The sequence below is a fragment of the Parasteatoda tepidariorum genome, chromosome 4 (assembly GCF_982258835.1).
Source record: "Parasteatoda tepidariorum strain Cologne lab strain chromosome 4, Ptep-v5.0, whole genome shotgun sequence".
Taxonomy (NCBI): domain Eukaryota; kingdom Metazoa; phylum Arthropoda; class Arachnida; order Araneae; family Theridiidae; genus Parasteatoda; species Parasteatoda tepidariorum.
Genome location: NC_141758.1, coordinates 88,370,171 through 88,392,994, shown reverse-complemented (window position 1 = coordinate 88,392,994; position 22,824 = coordinate 88,370,171). Strand labels below are relative to the sequence as shown.

Sequence of the window (22,824 nt, the reverse complement as noted above, 5' to 3'; positions counted from 1 at the left end):
ATGACTGGGACTAGTAGAATAAGAACAAGTTCGCATTTTTAATTTTAATGAATTTTTGATTGTGAACAATGGAACTGCTTTTTCAGAATGTAATATTTTAAAAATTAACTAATAAATCAATTATTTAATTTCGTTAACTACATTATCACTATTTCATTAAACTACAGAAACAGTTTTAAATTATAGCATTTTGCATTTTAAAATCTTACCAAGGAGCTGTGGATTTAATGGTTTTTTGCATTCAAATTTATTTTTAAAACAATTAAAAAAGATCACAAAAAAAATTTTTTTTTATTACCTTAATTTTTAAAGTTCTGCTTTAAAATTTAATTTTAAGAAATTATAAAAAGTTGAAAATTATAAACATACTACAACAACATTTTCTTTTAATTAACACATCTTGCCCACCCCAGAAGCAGAGATTGCCTAAAACTGTGACGTACGTCGCAGAACAAACGAAGTCCTGCAGAACAATTTGTATCTTGTATAAAATTCTTCTTAGCTTTGACCACTTGCTGTTTCCCAGGAATGATGTTGCTTTAGAAGAGGAACATTTGACACCCTGCACAAATTTCAGCACATTTATCAGTAATCTCCCTCTCCCATATCTTTGCAATTCTGAGGAGGAAATTAATGAATTAGCTTTTGGCTATAACATTTTATAAAATGGGTGTATCACTTCTTAGCAGACAGCAGGAGAAATCGATCACCATTTTTATCAAGAGAGCTTTTAAAGCAAGCCATAACAGAATTAAATTCAGAGATTTCCAATTTCACAAAGTTTATGACTTTTATATTTTCCATTCCCATTTCAGAAGCAATTTGTGAATAGTCAGGATCCACGATTGACAGAATTGTTTCTAAAAGACCAAATGCTTTCGATGGATATGAAGAAGTTGTTGGAAAAACAGACCAGCGAATGTTTGTGTTTGCAAAGGGTGCACCATCTGGGCACTTGTCCCTTTGAAAGACCTTCATCGCATAGTCAATTTATTAATAATTCGTCATCGTCATTGACAAAATTTTGTACTTTGAAAGTGATTGAAAAAGTAACAAATCAAGAATGTTTGCCTTGGTTTAAGAAATAATGTAGTGTATCTGTGTACGATCCTGTATTTTAATAAATGAAAATATAGTATTTAAACTTAAAGTTGATTTTTTTTTCGATGTGAAATGCTTGCAAAACATTTGTATAAATTAATAAGTCCTGTTGCAGAACATTTGACAATATTCTGCTTATGCGACACCCACTAATGGTATTTATAGTTATTTATAGTTTTTCCACTTAGTTATAATTCCCCACAATGTGTAAAAAAACAGTTTCAATGTTTAATAATAATACAAGGTGCACAGCCAGATTTTTCAACAAAAAATAAGCACCTTTTAAGTACTTTTTATGCACTTAAAAAATATTTTAAATCACTTTCCAAAGAAAGAAAATCATAATCAGGATCTGTGCAGTAATAAAAGTTATCTCTGTCTATCATTTATAGTTTTTTTTAAACATAAAATCAAAAAAATTTTAAAACATTTTCAAAAACTTTACATAATTATGATAAAATAATTAAGTTTCTGATAAATATTGCAGAGAAAATTGTGAAAAATCAAGCATTTTTTGTAATTTAGAACGACAATCGACAGGGCAAAGAAAAAAAATCTCATTTTAGAAGATAGAAAATTGAGCACTCTTTCCAAACCCTGAACAAAAAAAGCACCTTTAAGGGCTTTTAAAAAACATATATGAAAAATAAGAGCCTTTAAGCACTTTTTAAAAACGCTACACACCCTATAATAATAAACTCAAATTGTTTTTTAATGGAAAAAAAATGCTATATATACTTATGGAGTTATGTAAAGGCTAGCTTAAAAAAAGGAAAGGAAATTATTATATACTAAATACTGTCAAAAATAATTTAATTTTAGCTATACACAGGAGTTATTTACAGAAATAGTTTTAAATAGGAAAAAAAAATTACATACCTCTTGCAAATTATAAAGAGACAAATTGGAGCTACGTAGAGACAATCCATCAGATCTTGAATCTGTAGATGATTCAGATTTATCTGATTTTGCAGAAGATATGGGAGGGGCAGCTGGTGCAAGAGTTACACATGGAATGTCAGGATTATCACATAACAATGAACTAGGTGAACTATTTAATTCTTGCCTTAGATGTCTTTTATGAGCATACAAGGGAGACTGTTTCCTAAGTTCTTCATAATCAGATGGTCTTTCCAAATTGTCGGGGAACGTTTCAAGATTCACTTCTTGAACAACTGTTTTGTCTTCTGGAATTTTTGTTTCAACAGGACTCACAGATGTTTCTTTTTGGACTACAATACCTGAAAGTGTGATTTTTAAATAAGTTAATTTTCAATCAAGAAGTTGCAGGCTAAAAAAAATTTCATCTATCAACAAAGAGCAGCATGTATGGCATGTCAAAAATCTCAGCCTGATTGTCTTCAAGAAAAATAGGGAAAAAACAGCATGCCTGCAGATTTATAAAAAAAAAATTAAGAAAAATTCAATATTAATAGTAGAAAATAAAATAGTTTTTAATTTAATTGATAAAAAAGTTTTTAGTTCTTTTTTGGATTATTGTTATTGAATCAGTAGTTATTCCCACTGTTTTCTTAATAAAATATTTACTTTTTATGTGTACGTTTAAGTAGATATTTGCATTATTTTAAACAGTGGCCCACTTACTTACTACAACTATAACCATTTCATTTTAAAAAAGTACTTCCTTTTAATTCAAACAATATTCTGTTAGGATTAAAAGGAAAAAATTTTTTGCAATAAAAAAATTGCAAAGGCAGCTTTATTTTTCAATCCAAAAAAATAAAAAAATACAAACTTTTAATGACAGATAAAAAAAAATTATAATTACTTTTTGAACTATTTGTCTTAGGGGGCTTAAATGGACTCTCTTCTCTAGGACGTATTACTATTTTTTCTCTTTCAACAGAAGTAGAGCGGGATGATTGGCCAGACTGTGAAGGAACTTGTTGATTTTGTGGCTCTTCTCCAGATTCATCAGAGTCCTACATAAAACATGTTACTCTTTATTACAATAACAGCAAAAATAATAATTAAAAAGCAAGTGGTTATTTTTCAAAGTAACAGTTTAAACATCTTCATAAAATATCTTACACACATCTAACATACACCTTGAGAGAATAAACTACAAATCAAAAAGAAATAAAAATGCAAAAAACTATTTTTTTTGTGTGTCCCTATCATGCTGACATTACTTTGTGTCAACAATTTAGCGCATATCTTATGGGGAAAAAAATTATAATGTAATTCACGAAAAATTTGGCCAAAAACTAAAAGTTTAAAGATGAAAATTTAGGCAAGATATCATGAAATTAGCTAGTTGAAAAAATAATAAAAACAGCACATATTGCATATGTAGATAAAAAACATAAATTAATAAATGAAAATTTTAATTAATCTAAAACCAATAATGATAAAAATGCAAATTAAAAATAAATGACAGCAAAAATGTACAGATGCAAACAAAAAAAAAAAAAGAAAAAAGAAAAGAAAAGAAAGAGAAGCTATTTCTTTCGCTTAAAAAAAATCAATGATATGATTCATGTGAATATTTTCATCAAGAAATTTCCATTTTAGCTTAATAAAAATAAAACTAGAAACAAAAAGAAAAGAAGAAGCAAATGAAGAGTAAGATGGATAATAATATGTTAGAAAAAGCATAAATATAAAATAAAATAATATAAGTTATGACTTGCAAAGTATTTAAATAAATGATATCTATAACTTTATTGCAGCAGAGTTATAGTTTTGGATTTAAAAACTTTATATTTTGGTAAATGTAAGCCGGTTACTGTTTTGGATTACATTTAAAAAATTCGTAAAACATACATGATCAGGTAGTAAAAGCTTAAAAATATGCAAGCATAAAATTAGAATATTTAAGAAAAAAATTTTATACCTTCTCGCCTTTAACAGATAAGTTTGATAAGTTACTTCCAGGTGGCTCTGGGACTTCTTGATTAACTGGTTCTGAAAGAAAATATTTATTTTATAGTTTACTCACAAAAAATTTAAGAGATGAAGAGGCTTTCTACTTTATAAATATATTATTTAAATACTAAATAATTGCAACTAAAAGATTTAATCTAATCTGTTGTTTGTCCAACATAAAACTTTATATAATGATGTTCCATAAATATTTGAACAAAGTTTAAGGAAGGAACAATAGACTACAATCAAACACTTTTTACAATACTTAGGGTCATATATACAAAGAGAAACTCTTACAGTAAGCTCTATACTAACAAATCAAATAAAAGAATAAAATATGAAAAGGAAATTTTTTATTTTTTAATGATTAAGGCAAGATAAGTGATGAATTTTTTTGTTCCAGCTAAGTATAACAGATGAAAGGAATCTGTTAGAGTAAATTTTACTGAGAGGAAATATTTTTTGGCCTTAAAATACATGTCTGTAAAGAAATACTGTTTACTTAATAATAAAGGGGGAGGGAATATTTCTTAAAGATTTTGACAGTACAATATTATCTAAAAAAGGTTAAATAAGTTTTTGCAAAAAAAAATATTTTATAAATTTGTTAAACAATTTTATATAATACATTGATAATAGAATTTTTTTTTATTTCACATCTATTCATTGATATAAATTAAACCAATATTGAGACTCAGAAAATATTTTTTTAAATTTGTAAAAAAAAAGTTTTAGAAAAAAATATTGGAAATTTAGGTTTACCAAACTCAAATTTCTTTACCATGATTTTTTACGCTTTTAAATTAATTTTATTGATTTTTACATGTTATAGTATGTCTATAGTTAAGTGAACTAATCCAGAAGTAATAATAAAAGCCCTGTGGCATAATCATGGCGACATTGTCGCAGAACGTTACAGAGTTCTTGCAGAAATATTTTTAATTTGGGAAGCAAAGAAGTTTGTTTTTTTCTATCCGCAAAATGTTTCAAAAATTTTTTTTTTTCGCAGAATTATATTCAAAAAATGCCTTTCTCGCACATCCCAGGTGGAATAAATGCTCCTAATTTTTTTTCTATTTTCTTTTGAGAATAAAAAAATTCTGCAATGAGTGGCTTTAGGTAGAACTTGCAAAAAGAAAAAATTTAAAAAGGTTAACCATACAAAACATTTTTAGAACAGGAGAATATCATCAATATTATTAGAATATGTATTCTTTTATATTTAGAGTTCAAAAAAAAATTCTTACATTTATAATGAAAAAAAAATTATATACTGTTCTATTCCATACATAAAGGCTTTTTTGTAAACAGAAAGCACTTCTGTTACTTTAAATTAGGAACATATATATTTGCTACTATTAAAAATGTCTTTCAAAAAGGTATTAGCACTAGAGAGGATTGTCGCAGAAAGCTTGGAAAAAATTCTGCCACAGGGAATAAAAGCATAAAATAACTTCAAAGAAATCATTGAACAATCTATAAAACAACAAACCTTACAAACACTCACAAATTTTTAATTAAAAAAACTCACCTTCAGTTAAGCATGGTGATGGAGAATTAGAAAAAGATCCTTTAACGGGATCATTGAGGCTTTCTTCCTGCACAAAACCACTACTACAAGTACCTTCCAAGCTACCTTCTTCTGAGGCAGCTCTTGACGTTTTAACAGAGCCATTTTCACCAACAAGAGCCATAGAATGAGTTTCTTGACTAGATGATTCAATATTCTGAAGATCATCAGAAACCACCTCTCTGCTATCCTCGGGTATTTCATTGTCTGGTTTAACTAAATCACTTGGGTGAAAAAAAGCAGATAATGTACTAGCACTATAGTCTGTATCACAAAATTCCTGCTGCATTGACACACCACTATTTACATCACTCTGTGTTTGTTCTGTTTGCTGTGATATTGTTTGAGGTACAACTGTCTCCGATTCTAAGGGCATCTGATTAGATATATTATTAGAGTCTAAGGGTAAGTAGTTGTGTGGTGTATTCTGAATATTGTGTTCTGAACTAACATCTTGGTTAGAACTTACAGAAGGATGCCAAGGTACATTGGCTGAAGAATTAGGAATTTGAGCATAATCATTTAAAGGTGGATTACTATACTGAGGCGTGCTATAGGTCCATGGCAGTTCTTCGGGTTTAGTGACATGTGGGAGTGTTCCGTTTTCCCAGTTTTGTAAAGGCATACTCGGTTGCATAGAATTATTATTCGCCGAGGGAAATTCTGAGGAATTGTTAAATTGATAACTACTTGTAGGTGGTAGGTTATTTACAAGATTATTAGAAGATTGATATTCAGAGTTATTAGCAGGCTGATTATTAGAAACATTAGTTGAATGCTGGTATTCATTAGTTGGAGGATACTGATATCCCTGTTGAAACTGTGAGTTATAAGTTTCCATTTGAGGTTGAGAGTAACTTTGATTATCAGTGGCCATATAAGGGGCTTGCTGCCATTGTTGAGCAGCCTGAACTGCAGGTGGCTGTTGGTAAATGTACTCTGAATTATTTGCTGAACTATCTGGCTTAGAATTCCAAGATTCATTCCAAGGAGCCTGATAAAAAATATAAAAATCATTAATCTACTGTATCATGAAGTAAAATAATGAATATATTTATGAAAAATATAACGAAATTCCCTAAATCATTTCTTATAAATAATTCAGTAGTAATAAATAAACCTATTCCATTTATTGAAATTTTATGCTTTATATAAATATTTATGTTATATAGCAACTTTTTAGAGACAAGGGTACAAAAAAAAAAAAAAAAAAAAAAAAAAAAAGGAAAGAAAAAAAAAGATTTTTAAATCTAACTGATCATATAATAAATTAATATTATTAGTTTAGAAAAATGTATAAGTGCAAAGTTACAAATTGTTTTCTGCAATGAAGATTCGATGCCTAGGCTTTGTATACCCTTGTTCAAAGTTATGGTAAGTGAAGTAATAACAAGTAAAGGTAAAATAATTAATACTATTTATTACGTACTTCAGTTCCAAAACTTCAATAATAACAAAAATAATAATAATTTTTTTTAAACCGCATGTTAATATGTTTTCTAACTCAATCTCTCTATTTTATCTTTAAAATAAAAACAAAAAAATTTAAAATTTCTTTCATTTTTAGCTCAACAATATATAATAAAATGTTGATGGATATCTTGCAACTATTCTGTGTGACACAAGTTAGGTATTTAAAAATTAATACACTAATTAAATACTGAACTATCTGTACAGTTTAAACCTATCCGTTTAAAGTTCAGTTATTTATTTTTCATGTAAAAGTGCTTTTAATAATATAATTATAGTTTTAAACTAATAAAAATCTATTGATTCTTGAACTACAAAATATTTTTATCATGAAGTAGCAGAAAACACATATTTCAACAATTTATGCTTCACAAGAACTAAACATGCCTTCATATATATAAATTTAAATCACAAATTATTTATAATATATTTTTTACAAAGTATTATGAAACCCTTTTTGTATAATTAGCTTGTTTTTAGTAATACTGTAAATGGAAATAAATTTGGAATTTTAAAATTGCATCATCAGAAAACAAATCATATCTTTCATCATATATTCTTTAGATGCATTAAACTATTGTATAAATAGGTCCATATATTGTTAATTAATTTAGCTTTTGCAACTTAATTTTTAAGTTTAAAATTACAAAATAATTTCAGTGGAATAAATTACCTGCATAGTGTTAGGAAACATTTGTGCCCCGGACCAATAATTTGCTGGTTCAGAAACAGGTGGAGCATTCGATGTAGTTGTTTGTTGATAATTAGTGGTGGCAGCATACGATTGTTGGTTCCATGCGTTTTGATCAGGCTATAAATATTAAAAACATATAAATTTAAATATAAAAATGTATATGTAATGCCATTGCTAAACAACTAAATCAAAAGAAAAAATTCTTTTAACTTCAAAATGTTTGTCCCAGCTTTTTTCAAATGCAGGCCCAGGTACTCAATGCTTGGAGGGGTTAAAACATACCTATTTTTTTATATATCCCCCCCAGTAAGACATCAAACTCTTTTTTGACATAAACAGCACCATTATATATAAGTATATATAATAACTGTGCCACAAATTATTTATTATTTACATACATTTGCATTCAGTACTTATATTATATTAATCATTGATGACATATGTGCATAAAGTACATATCTAATAGTTTTTAATATAGAAGACAATAACACTTTCAAAAAATTAAATTTTCGTAACATGTCAGCTATCATGAATGTAAAAGCATTAAAAATCCCTGATTATATTTAGAAACTTCCACATAAATAAAATAAATAACTTGAGTAAAGATACAAAAATTCTGTACAATGTAAAAGGAACAAATAAATAAAAATAAAAGTCTAAGTTTAAAGCCACTGGGTCTGTCTACAGATTAAAAAGACATATGAAAACCACACATGCAAGAAATTAAAACTGTTCTCTAAAATCATTAGATGTTAGTAATAATGCATTTCGTATATGCTCTAGACCAGGGGTTTCCAACTTACATGAAAACGGGGGCCACGATTAAAATCACAAATCAAATGGCGGGCCGCAACTTTATGAAGGACTCTTTTATGTTTGAAGGAACATTAAATATTACTGTCAGATTTTTATATCAAGTTGTACAAAATAAACGTATTGAATTACAAATTAAAATAAGAAGATTTTTAAAAATATTTAATTGCATATTAAGAATTTCGAAGGAATACAATAACTTTAATGTGCACCTATGTATTAAACAATTAATGCGCAACAGATATCATTTGTTAAGATATAAAACTTGGTATAAAAGTTGGTAAAACTTACATAGTAGCACACAAAATGTTCAGTGAGAAAATTGAGGTTTGTCTGCTGCAACCACCAGACAATAGATATTTACATTTAAAATTTACAAATGTGTGTGAAAATATTTTCGTCCAAAATGAGTGGTTTCAAAAAGTTAAATCGGAGAATTTCTTTGAGAAAATTTCTGATACGCACATGCTAAATTATGTTCACAAAATACAAAAAAATGAAATAAAAAAGAGCAACATACACAATTATTTTTGTATTTGAATAAATATTTTCTTGGATGCAAAACCTGAGAAATAAATGTTTCTGCACCGTTGAACTAATATATTTTAGTTCGCAGGCCACACAAAAAAAGCTTCGTGGGCCGGATGCGGCCCCCGGGTTCAATTAAAAAAAACCTTAAAAGTCATTATAATCACTATAATTACAAAACATGAACATCTTCTGATTCTTTTTTGCAAATTACATTTTTAATTTGCGAGGATTTCTGTCAATTCTAATCTTAACGAGCAAACTGTCTAGGCTCTACACATTCTTGTTATAAAGGAGTTCAATAGTAAAAGTACTAGAAAGATTTAATCTTAAACAACAAGGGATTACTTAACAAGACAAGAAAATGCTGAGGAAAATTTAAAATTAATTTTCATTTTATGAAACTCATTAAAACCAATGAAAGACATACTTACCGGCCACACCTAAAGAGACACTAAAAGTTAACAATTGCAAAACTCTTTTAAAAAAATATAGACAAAGCATGTGAAAGAGTTAAGCTAAAATAGGTTTTAGAAATTATAAAAGTAGTAAAATTAATTAAATAGGAAAACATTTCTTATAAAAATTAGCTTTATAAAATTATTAAATTAATAAGTAAATAAAAATTATCAAGAAATTTACATTTGAACAGTTAAAATCAAAATGATTATTCAAATGATAAAAATTATTAATTAAGTAAGTACTAAATTTGAAATTTTGATTTTCTTTGAAGTTAAAATTTAATTACCAAACCAACACTGGAACTTTGAAATTAATTTTTTCAATGACAAAAATTTTCTTTTTTACAGATAGAATGCTTAATGACATGCTTAAAGCTTAAAATAAATAAAAATCAAAGATAATTTTTTTTCTTCTTCAAACCATGCACTTAAACGTAAAGTTCATGACATCAAACATTAAAATTTAATGGAGAAAAAAATTAGAATAATGATATTATGTCAGGAATTTTCAAGAAAATTAAGTTCTTTTAACCTTTTGCTTATGGCTTCAACATGTGGACCACATGTAACGGTACAAATGGTACACTGTAAGCAAAGGGTTAGGTAGCATTTGACAAATATTAATATGAACCTAGGAATAAAAATTAATATTAAAAAAAAAGCTTTATAAATATATTTCATGAAAGACTATTTATAAGACTGTACCTGAGGAGGCTGAGAAGGATCAAAATAACTCACACCAGGTTGAGATGGTTGTGAAACTGGAGCTGGAGGTGGAAATTGTGAACTAATAAAGAGTAGTTTTTCAATTTAGTTATAAAATTTAAATCAGCAAATATACCAGATTAATAATATCATAATGAGAAAAAAATAAAACTAGCATCAAAAACACTTAAAAACTGTAGCCTAATTCCGGATAATTGGATTCTTTTTTATAATATACTGCTTTTATTTCCAAAAAAGAAAAAAAATTATTTAGTTTCCGAGAAATTTTAATACTTCATAATTAACCACAATTAGCATTTAAATAAAATAGTTATCATTACCTCTAAAAGTTATAACAATATTAAATGACCTAAGTAGTCAATAAATACAGAATGAAATATACAGTACAAAATTTAGATTAACATGATATAAAAACACAATTCAGAGAAGAAAAACTAAAATTTCAACGCAAAATTAAAATCTTGTCAGTTTTCTATCAAATTAAATAAATTTCATAATATTCAAGGATCAATCGAGAAAGTAAGTTCTGTTAGCAGATCTTTTTACAAAATTTTCTACTCTGTCCATTTTGTATTTAAAAAAAATTTTAACACTTTCACAAAAATGCAGTTTTAATGTTTCAAAGAAATAGGACTTCAGTTTTTGATGAAAATCATTTTTACAAAATTCTATAAACAGTAGCCTGATAAATAAAATTTTAGATTGAATTCTGATAGTCTATCTAGCCTCATTTTTTTAAAATAAAGGTTTTAAATATGAACTATTTTGCACAATTAACAAACAGATTGTACAATGCATATTGTCATTTTAAAATAGAATAATCTAAAATAATATTAAAAATATTTAATATGAAAAGAAAGTAAGTCCAATATATATTTCTAAAATGAAAGAAACTATTATAAAAAAAATCATTCAGCTTGACAATAAACAATATGGATTTATTGAACAATTAAATAATTTCATAAAAAGTACTAATTACATTTTGATAAACATTATGGAAAACAACTATGTAAACTCGATTGCTAAATTTGTAAACAATACATTAAAAAGCTTACTTTGAGTTATTTATGTGACTAACACCAGGGCCTAAAACAAAACATATATACTAAATAAATTATCAGATTTAAGAAAAGATAGATTAGATAAACTAGATTTGGGATTAGAGTTAATAGTTACCTTTAGGATAACGGCCTCTCTGAAGTAAACGTTTACTCATATCCGTACTGTTACAGAAATCAATAGCTACAAAATATTAATAGAATGTTAGAATCTATGACATCGTTATACGAAATGAGCTGTGGAAAATAAATCATTAATTCCAAATTTCTACAATAAATACGTAAAAACGGATCATAACTTACTACAATATGGTTAATTATAAGATTGCACTTATTTTTTTACCATTAAATTTGGAAAATAGTTATAATTTCGAAACACTAGAGACTCGTATCAATAAATAGATGATAAACAATCAATTACTAGAGTCTTAAAACAAAATAACATTCTGTCAAGGAAGAATCAAGAGTAGTTCCGATTTAATTTAAAGATTACGTGTTACAAAGAGTTCCTTTTAAATAAAAATAATAAAATCTGTCAATATAATAGATATGGCAATAATTAGGGATAAATCAGGAAAATGTTTATAAATATGAGCACGTACGAAAATTAATTTACCAGCTACATGAATGAGTTTCGAATTTACTTAATTTATCAATTATAAAATAATAACACATATAGGTTAAAAAGACAGGACCAGAAACTTTTCACAACGTTAACCAGCAATGTGTTGCCATTTACTTGTAATTCAACACTAATCATTACTATTTTTCAATAGGGCACATGCTACAAACAAATGAAACAATAGTCTTCATAAATTGGGTGGATCTTGTGGTTCCGACCCATAATTTCTAAATATTTTCATTACTACGCCGTAACTTTAATTTGAAATGTGCAAAACAATTATCATACAAATTCATATCAGACGCGCACAAATCCAGAATATTGGTGCAGAATTTGCGTTATTAATTGTGATTCGAAGAGCGGACGGAGTGTCCTTGAAGGGTGGGCATTGATTTTAAAATATATTGACGAAAATGAATAATTCCTCACTTCAAAACATGTTCGTATCGTTAAAAAAGAAGCGTAAGTTTTAAACTTATAAAAAAAATATATAAATCGTTGCCAATCCGCCGGAATCCATAAGGACAAAATAGCCTTATGAACACTCATAAGGATGTTCATTTTTACTGAACAACTTGTCAATTTTTCATATTGTGACGTAGCTAAGCTAAGTTACCTGTTAATCGATGTTAAAGTTAACCGATGTTAGGTCAAAACGTAAAAATCGAAGCGTGTGAAAAGACTCTTTGCTTGCTTCGAAAATCACCTCAAGATAAGACAATTATTTACATTAAAACAGTAACAGTTAAGAGTCTCAGTCCCATTTCATTGTCTATTGCACAAAAACTATCACTAAATACTAGGATATTAAGCACATTTAATTCATATCATAATTCAATCAATTAATAAAATTTAAATTTATTGTTAGATTGATATTATTCCTGTATCCCATATGAAAAATTATTCATGTGGCATATAGTTACTTTATCGAGGATATGGACTGCTATTGTGGCTTAGGATCCATGAATTCGCATAGATTTTGGAATGTTCAAATTGCGACCTGCCTGTGTCCCTAAAAAATTAATTTAAAATGTGAAAGGGAGATAAAAATAATTTCATGCATATAGGAACTTGGTAGGATCTTATTATAGATCAACATAGTCAAGACAATAGAAAATAATGTGCCAAATAAGATTTTTAAAAAAAAAAAGCATTTTTTTTAAAATTATGAGAAATAAAAATAATTTTGTTTAAACATAGGGAAATATATATATATATATATATATATATATATATATATTGGGAAATATACAATAGAAGAAAAACTCTGAAGTTTAAAAAAAGATATATGTTTTTTTTTAGATTGATTATAATCAATTCTTTAAGTGAATCAATCAAACAATTATTATCATTTATCAGTTAAAAATATTTGAAATTTGAATATTTGCAATCGATTAAATAGTTTCGAGGTAATTTATTTAGTTCAGGCCAGTGGGAACTTATGAAATTAGCTTAAAGGACCACAGTAAACAGCTATTAAACCATGGTTTTTGTAAGTCGTGACCTACTTGTATATAAATTTCAGAAGAGGGGCGGGTCATTTCTCATTTTTCAATTCTTAATTTTCACCTTTCTTATAAAGTTCAGAGCTTAAAAACAATTTTCAATTTAACTCTCGCTGCATAAGAAGTGCTTTTATGACTTTTCAGAAACTCTTTGTGACACTCTTTAACATTGTTACTTATTTCTTTAAGCCGTTTTTTCTTAGAACTACAAAAGGAACGTTTCTCTGAAATTATGGCTCTAAGAAAAGGAAGGAAAAAAACTTTTTTTTCCCCCTGCGTATTACAATGTGGTATTCCAAAATTCAGGTATTATGAATGCATTATGTATATATCAAACAAATATTTTTGGAAAATATTTGCTTGAAATTTTCGAATAACAGCTCTATAATATAATCTCCATGCAAAGATTTTTGCATGGAGATTTCTAATAAATATTTGAAGAAAAAAAATATTTTTAAAGTAAATGAAAGTGTTTGCTTACTCTTTGTTGCGTGTGATTTAATCTTCATGGTCCCCTTCCCGGCAATTGACTATGAATTGCAGAAAGTACTTTTTGATTAATTATTTTATACTTTGTTGTGGTCCAGTATCCAGGGACACTTAATTAAAATAATATTTTAAAATACTACTTTGAACAATGTTGAAAGGAATTAATTGATGGAGTAATTCTGATACCAGCTGGATTAGTTTTTGTTAAAATCTTTTATTTTACTCTGATTATTAGAAGTTTTTCATGATTTTTTTCAGAGAAGTGATGAAAGCTTAGTATGATGAGAGCACTGCATAATCAATTAAAGGACAACTTCCAAGAAATCCAAGAAAAAAAGTAGTTTGATCTTTTATCTCATTCATATTCTAAAATTCATTAATAGTTGATTTTGTAAATTAAAGAAATTTCAGTGATGAATAACTGTTTCCCCTAGATCTAGAAAACTGCAAATAAGAACAAATTGGAAAAACTCTTGTTTCAAAGTTTGCCGTGCTTGAAAGATTTTACCTTTAACGCGGAAAAACACCGGTGTTTCATGCTGTATGTCATAACCATAAATTATTAAAATGTCAAATGTAATATTTTTCACTTATTTTGACCTACATTAATACAAAATCATGAAAAAAGTATGAAAAATATCTTTAATAAAAATTTTGCTTCAGAGGGCTAAACTGTATTTTTTTATTAGGTTCAGTAAGTAAACTTATTATTGCTGGATCTTGTAAAACATTAAACTAATGCCGAAAAAATTAAAAAAAAAAGGGATTTTTATTGAAACAAAAATTCTACCTTTGAAATGGGATTACGGACAAAGGAAGGGTTCTACTATTTACCTCTTCGACACCGTTATTAACTGTTTTTCATTTACTTTTATTTAGTTATTTTTCTTACGAATTTAGGTAAAGTCAATTTGAGCTAATATAAGACAAATATATAAACTTTTTTCTTCTTTAGTCAGTTTTTTTAATTTTAAAAATAAATAAAATAAACTTTTTTGTTTGTTTGTTCTGTTTATTTGTTTATGGATAAAAATATTACAAATTCAAGAAATAAAACTTAGGAAAAAATAAAACTTGTTTCATACTATCTTATGATCACTCCATATTGTATAATTTTATATAAATTGATAATATTTCATGTTATGCAGTCATCTGACTTTGATAGTCTCTTTTAAACTACATAAAATATGTTTATACTATTTTAAGCTGCGCAAAAACTTTTTCTGAATAGAAGTCAATCAGAATAATTTTTTTTTTTAAAGTTATTTAATTTCTGAGCAGCAAAAGTTTTGAATTATCATTATTATTTTCGAATTTGTCTTTTAAGGTGTGGAAAATCTTTGCAATATTAATAAGAAATTTTCGAAAAAATTAGCTTGAACCCCAATTTATTACGTAAAAATTGGCAGTTTTATTTATTACCATTTTAATACAACAAAACGAAGGTGGACCTCACATTTACCCTTAAATATTTTATATTTAGAGTGATATGTCTTTCCTGAATTTTTTGTAAAGACTGAGTAAATGTCAAAATATCCCACTGATTATAAAAATGTAAACAGTTATGATTCTTCGATTTAGAAGAAACATATTTGCTAGTTAACCTAATATGATCCTCACGAAATAGTAATTTCTAAATATTACGCCCGACATTACGAGATGACGATTTTTTTATAAATATAAGTATTTTTGAGAGTACTTTGTAGAATTGAAGGTAATGTATAACATCTACTTCACTTTTCTTTTAAAGCAAAAAGAAAAAAAAATGGCTGTTATTACCATTGATTTACAAATTATTTCCTCTACTTACTCTCGCTAGTCAATGCACTTATTTTCTCTTATGATCCATAAATTGATTAACTTTCTCACTTTAAAAATTAATTATCTTCTTCACTTATTTACAATATTTAGAATCATATCATATAATACAGATCACGGGGTGTTCTATAATTTCGACCCTTATATATATTTTTAGAGCGCTTGATGAAAACGAAGTAAAAAAAGATGCGAACAATAACTGTTGCAAATGATAATTTGAACAAAAAGAAATAAGAGCGATATCAAGGTCAGTTAAATCATTTACGAAGAAGGTTGGGTGAAAAAGAACTAAACCAGTTTAATTGCCGGATGAAACTTAATGTAATTTTTAATTATTTTCCTTCAACTTTTCTCGGTTTCCTCCTGCAATTGAGCTGGTTCAATCTGTAATTCAATCTGGCTTTCTTCAGGTCTGAATTCTTGGAGTTTGATAACTTTTATTTTTTCACTTGAACATCAATTTTGGAACCCTAATGGAGAGAACCTTCTGATTTTATTTTTTATGGTGATATATATTGAGGGCTGTCATTATAGAACATCCTGTCACACGATGTCAGTCCTTGTGGGGAAGATAATATTCTGTAAACGGAATTTTTAGCCATAGTCTCGGTTGCTATATAGCAAGAAGTTATAAATTAGTAGGGTTTTATTGAGGTTACGACTCCACAATTTCAAGACTAACGACATGATTGTGACAGTGTGGTCAGTATTGTGCATAGACCGCCTTTACTTCCCAAACATGCTTGTACCCATCGATCTGAAGCTGGAAAGTCTACGAACTACCCCTGGGAATCGAATCTTAGTGCATCATTACGACCGTTTAATGCCTTTAACCATTGCTCCATCGTGGTTCAGCGGTTAAGTCAATTATTCATTACTTGCTTAAAAAAAAAACTTCATTTTAAAAGTTATACTTGAAACAGACTTTCGAGAGATGCATAGCATGAAATTTCCACTCATTTGAAATGTTAAAGTTACCCCCTATGACCCCAAGGGACTTAGTTTCCTCCTAATTAGGTTAGTTAGGGGAGTTAGTTTCCACCTAATTGAATACAGTTCTTTTCAAAATATTCAGTACACAATTTTAGTTTATTCAAACTAACGTATATAACCTCAATTAATCAGGTGATTGGTAAGCTACGTCCTTCGTTAACAAGTGGCTAATTTTTTCCCCAAAGAAAATATCAAAATATGTACAATTAGTAACTTGTTACTTCAAAAAAATTATGCTTTACTTTGTATATTTTATAGTTCATTACAAATTAGAACGAAAAATGTCGATTGAAATATTGTCTGCGAATCGCTCCCTATCACCATTTTTACATCAAAATTGCTTCAAAAGAAACGCCTTACATAATTGATGTACAAGGGGGAAAACAGGGCCGGGATAGCCTGGTCGGTAGGGCGATTGGCCCATGTCCGAGATTTCGTGGGTTCGAACCCCGCCGGCCGAAGACTCCCCATGTAGTAAAGTGACTGATGCACGTTAAATCTGTAGAGTCGCAAAAGTCCTCCAAATTCCCATAACAAATCAATACCTCTGGGGGTACTGGATTGGAGATCGATCGTTCTCTGATTCAGGTCAAAATTACGATCTGTGGATGAATGAATGGGTGTATGACTGGGTCCGCCCTATAAACGGGTGCGACGTATGGTGTGGCAGAAGTCGAATTCTTGGCCATAGATGGAGCCACTGGAAAGCAAGAACAATCGCACCTCCTCTGCCTAAATAGGTATAAGTCAACAACAACAAGGGGGAAAACGGTTTATGTCCAGTTTTCGGAAAATAACGTCGCCTGTTGCAGATTGAGGAATACTAAGTTTTGACAAATCAATATCGCGAAAAACAGGTTCTTCCTGAGAGTGATTACTCAGTGAAAGTAGGTCGAAATCTAGAAGAACATTTACTTCCCACGCGCAAAACCGGGGCCTCCCAGGCCGAGCGGTATCACCCGCCAAACGTTGTGCAAAGCGTGGAAGTAGCGGGTTCGAATCCCGCTGTTACCTGCATATTTCTTCTTTCTGTCGTTCTCTGTGTTGTGCTATCTGTCTTTCTACTTTGACAAAGATTTATAATCCTTAATAGAGCACACAACACTGCAGAGATTTGTTGTAATAATAAATGTTGTAACGCGCAAAATCGTTCTTTCTTCAAATCACCTTTTACTGGCATAAACCTTTGTTTCAGAATCCTCATCAAATAATATTAACAGCTTTTTTTTAATCCTTTGAAATTTTCAATTTTTGAAAAAAGTTGTTAGTTATTTTAAAAATAGGTGATTGTTGAAACTGCTAAAAATCTGCCATTGGCCTGTACCAAAATTTACCAATTTTGCCCAATAGACCCTAAACTAATTGATATCCATGTTTTTAAGTTAATAAATTAAATACATGTAAAGAAATCACCCAAATTTGATACGAAATCAGTTTTTATATTTTATTAGCTATCGTTTCCCCCCAAATAATTATGCCACTAAGTGCTATGTGGTGTTTGACTAAGGATTGATTAATATGTTCTATTTAACGTATTTGGAAAGTAGTAAGTTGGTAATTTATTCATAATTTCAAAGGAGTTTTGCTACCATAATATGCTATAATGCTCTTGTTATGGGTTTTAGGTGCTGAGGAAGAAAAAGAACCTGCTTACGTTAATCAGAGAAATTGTAGGCCGGGATAGCCTGGTTGGCAGGGAGCTGGACTTACGTTTGTGAGAGCGGGAGTTCTAATCCAGCCGGCAGAAGACACCCTGTGTAGTAAATGGTGACTGGCGCACGTTAAATCTATCTGGTCACAAAGTCCTCCATGTTACCATAACAAATCAATACCTCGGCGGGTACTGAATTGGAGATTGATCATTCTTTGGTTCAGGTCAAAATTATGATCTCTGGATGAATGAATGGGTCAGCTCTATATACTGCGCCAAAACACATGGGTGTGGCAGAAGTCGAATTTTTGGAGATAGATGGCGCCACTGGGAAAATCACGAACAATCGCACCCCCTATGCTTTAGTGGCCGATGACAACAACAACAACAGGGAAATTGTAATTTCATTTTCACCAGAAAAAAACATTTTGGAAAAGCACAAATTTTGTCAGCTATTTGATTTATTTAAATGGAATTTTTTCAAATTTATTTTTATTTAAATGAAACAGGTGATTCAACGATTTCATATTTAGTATTTATCTTAGCTTTTCGTTACAAAGGTAGCGTTAAAATTTTCTCCGTGGCGAATGTAAATAATATACATCCATTTTCTTGTCTACTTTATTTAAAGCTATTTACGATCTTTCTTTTTTAAAAAAGTTACTGATGACATTTTTAGTTTCTCCATTTTTGTTCTACAAAGCATAAATTGATGGAAATAGCTAGCACAGACAGTTTCAATTGGTAAAATGTTGAAAGAAGAAGTTCTTTATAGAATAGCCGTAGATTGGCGTCATCTGACGCAGTTGTTTCTAAGTACGCCAAAGTTTGGGCTTTACAAATCATTACCAAAAGCTAGTTTCCCAAATTTAATATTTCCTGCCCAGAAAATCAGTGCTATGTATGCTTCATCTTATATATGTGAACAAGTCAAGGGAGTCGGCAGCGGGGTGCAAAGGGGTGCACTTGCACCCCCTGGCTTTTTTTTAAACAATCAAAGAGTATAAATTTTTTATTAAAAATATTTTTATTCAAAAACAAATAATTAAGTTATTGATTCACAACAATTAAAAAATTGTTTAATCATACAAGAATTGTAATCGTCTTGTTAGCTGCCCGAATCTGTTTATAATTTTTTCAACGAATTCTGAGTCATCTTTGATACTTTTCGTATGCACACTGAGCATGCACAAACTACTTAACCTCTCGTGAGACATTGTAGGCCGATTCCATGTTTTGATGCGTCGCATTGTACTATAAGTGCGTTCAATAGTGAACATTGTAGCTGGAAGAGTTAGGCCAATTCTGATTGCCTCCGCTACAGCTGGATAAAACGGTGTGGCCTCAATAACTAAATCGATATATTCGAGGGATTCATAAGAATTTTCCCTATTCCTCCACATTTCGTAACACTTAAATTCGTACTTTTTTTTAAATATCTTGTTAAGAATGAAGAAATGTATCTTGAAAAAAATTAGCAGATGAAAGTATATGTAATAACAAAACAAAATGTAATAATAGAATATTTTTAAATTTTTTTCTTTTTTTTGGGGGGGGGGAGCGTTAGTTTGTTAGAGGGTTGCACCCCCTTTTATATTATTCTGCCGGCGCCCTTGAAACAAGCGTTTGCAATGATGAACCTTAGAAAAATCATTTCAGAAATAGACTAATAGACAAGCATTTGGCCTCCTTCCTTAAAATAAGTACATCTCACTTGGAACCTCAATATAAAGAACTTTTAAAAATAAAGTCACAATTTTATTTATCTCATTAAATATTTAAATTAAAACTTCTACGTCGTTCTTATTTTAGAAGTTTTTACCTGGTCCACCAAACTTTTTTTCTCTCGATTTTTTGCCCTCGACCAAAACAGTTTGCCCACCCCTGCTCTAAATCTTTGGCATTGGTATTTTAAGCTCAAATCGGAGAGTCGGAAATCTTTCTCGGACTCGCCTGCAATAGCTTGTAGGCTCATCCAATCGTACTCACTGCTCAGTGGTTCCACAAAGTCGTCCACCTGCTTGGCTTCACTTACTCGAGGTTTAGTGACACGGAAGTCGAAATCGGCAATGCTGCGACAAACACATGGTGGTAATTGGTGGGAACATGTTATTTATCGTAGATGTCAATTCGTATTACTACCCCGATTTAACAGGATAGTTTTAAATATCCAATTGAAGCTTTTTTAGTATTTTTTTTATCTCCTTAAAAAGCACATGGTCTAAATTCGAGACCTATCTTGGTGAAAATGTATTATTTAGCATTATTATAAATTTTGTGCTAGGAACCCTTTATCTACCCTGATACTTACAAAATATCGAAATGAAAAGTTTATATTTGATTAAAAACACATGGTAGACTTCGCTACTTCTTTATTGGCAAAAATGTTTTAAAGCCTTACTCTATTCGACAAATTACGCCGATTATTAAAAATAACTTTGATAAAAACAAAACTTCGAAATGAAATTATTATAGTTTATCTATTTATTTTGGAAAGGACACGAGATCCAAATTTAAACTTCAAGCTTGCTAAAAAAATATTATTTATCATAGCTGTCAATTAAGCTAATTAACATAATAATTACAGCATTTCAAAAAGAGACTTTTTTAGTTTTTCTATTGATTTTATAAAAAAAACATGGTCCAAATTTTAGACTTCAATCTCGGAAAAAACGTGCTATATAGCATTATTGTCAATTAAAATTACCCTGAAGATTACAAAATGTTAAAATGAAAATTTTAACATTTTTTGTTTTTATTTTTTTGTTTTGCTCATAACGAACACAAGTTTTAAATTTTAGCTTTCTAACTTCTTGGCTAACTTGAAGTAAGAGAATTAGTAGCGAGTGAGTGAGAGCTTTTTATATATCTGTCTTTTATACAGGGTGATTCTGAAAAGATGGAAAAAATTTTAGGAAGTGATAGTACACACCCAGACAAATAATTTTCATCGAAGAATGCATGGTCGAAAACAAAACCCAAAACCGCTAAAGGGCGTCAAAGTTATGTTCTTATAGGAGGCAAAAACACACAAAGAACGATGAAGTTAAATTATAAAAACAAATTTAATGGCATGTGAATACAATAAGTGTTCAAAACAGTGGCCGGCAGCGGCTATGCTGGTACAACGGCGAAGAAAAGATAGGCGAACTTTCCCTGTAGCGGCCGAAAGCTTGGCGATAAATAACGTAGCGCAGTAACTCGCAATAGGAATGGAGCTTTCTCGTTTGCATGAAAAAATTTTCCAAATGCGCCAGCACCTTTGCGTTTTGTTTTCGACCATGCATTCTCTGATAAAAATTGTTTGTCTGGGTGTGTACTATCACTTCCTAAAATTTTCCCCATCTTTTTAGAATCACCCTGTATATCAATGAATCTGTATATATATACAGTTTCTTTGAATCTATTTTTTTAAAACTTGCATTTGTATTTTTATAAAATGAGATATTTTTAGCACATACGGGAAACAGAAATACCAAGACAAGAAGTCAAATATCAGGGCAAAATATATGACTTGAATTTTATGAAGAAAATCAAGACAACTACTACACTCTGTATTAAATATGTTCTTAAACTGCAGAATATTCCCAGCTAAATGTTGAATCTTATTTTGCAATATAACAATTTTGTTTCAATTTATGTAATTTTAAACCTTATAAATTATATTTGTTTCTGATTTGCATTCGTATTTTTCAAAAAAAAAGAATTTTTTTTTTCTTTCATTCCATTATTTTTATAATTTAAATATTTATTTTTTACTTTATTTACTTTTTTTTAATGAATTCTAATGTTCAGAAGAAATGATTTGGGCCTTTTAGGGATCAACCTAAGATAAAAGTGCCCAATGGTCTTTCACTCTAAAAGTTTGTGCATCCCAACAATCAAACTTAAACAATGTTGCCATAATAACAATAATATATTTTTTTATGTAACTTCTTAACAATGTGAAAAAGTATCATTAAGAGCAGAAAGGACATTTTTAATTGTTAAGAAAATTTAGCTGAGTAAAATCATTGTTCTAAACGCAACAATGACAGTATTAAAAGATATTTTTGTCATTCCAAAACTTGTATTTGGGGCGATTACTTGATTTTTATTCAAGAGTTTTCTAAAAGCGATTTTGATTCCATTATGGAATATTTTCAACGGATAAAGCGATTTTTCGCTAATTTGTGCTGCTGTGGCAGCGATTGTGAAGTGGATGATGGTGAGGATGATTTGGAGTTTCAGGTAAATGGTAACATTTCTCATACAAATACCAACGACAGTGTTTTGGCAAATTGTATATAGTGCCAGTTATAACATTCAACCAAAATAAAATATCAAAAATTGCCGAATATCTCTCATCAGCTGTAACCGAAAATTTGTTTTTGACTTAGAAAATGGTTAGCTATGGACATCGATTAAGCTACGACAAATGTCGCCAGTTTTTTTAA

The 22,824-nt window shown here is 29.2% G+C and overlaps 1 protein-coding gene across 6 annotated transcripts in view; it reads right to left on the bottom strand.

Annotated features, from left to right (window-relative positions):
* LOC107436652 (uncharacterized) overlaps positions 1–12,063 on the bottom strand; it is a 55,351-nt gene extending 43,288 nt beyond the window's left edge. For 2 of the 6 annotated variants that reach the window (XM_087161582.1, XM_087161579.1), the window contains exons 1-9: positions 11,913–12,063; positions 11,429–11,494; positions 11,308–11,338; positions 10,232–10,313; positions 7,704–7,841; positions 5,522–6,554; positions 3,959–4,029; positions 2,891–3,044; positions 1,981–2,342 (exon numbers count right to left, since the gene is read on the bottom strand). In XM_087161582.1, coding sequence (XP_087017708.1) covers positions 1,981–2,342; positions 2,891–3,044; positions 3,959–4,029; positions 5,522–6,554; positions 7,704–7,841; positions 10,232–10,313; positions 11,308–11,338; positions 11,429–11,468 — 1,911 coding nt within the window. In that variant the 5' untranslated portion in view covers positions 11,469–11,494; positions 11,913–12,063. Of the gene's footprint in view, positions 1–1,980; positions 2,343–2,890; positions 3,045–3,958; positions 4,030–5,521; positions 6,555–7,703; positions 7,842–10,231; positions 10,314–11,307; positions 11,339–11,428; positions 11,495–11,613 lie in introns of all 6 variants that reach the window. The other 4 variants (XM_087161580.1, XM_087161583.1, XM_087161581.1 and 1 more) reach the window with 4 other exon arrangements.
* Between the last annotated feature and the right edge of the window lie 10,761 nt (positions 12,064–22,824).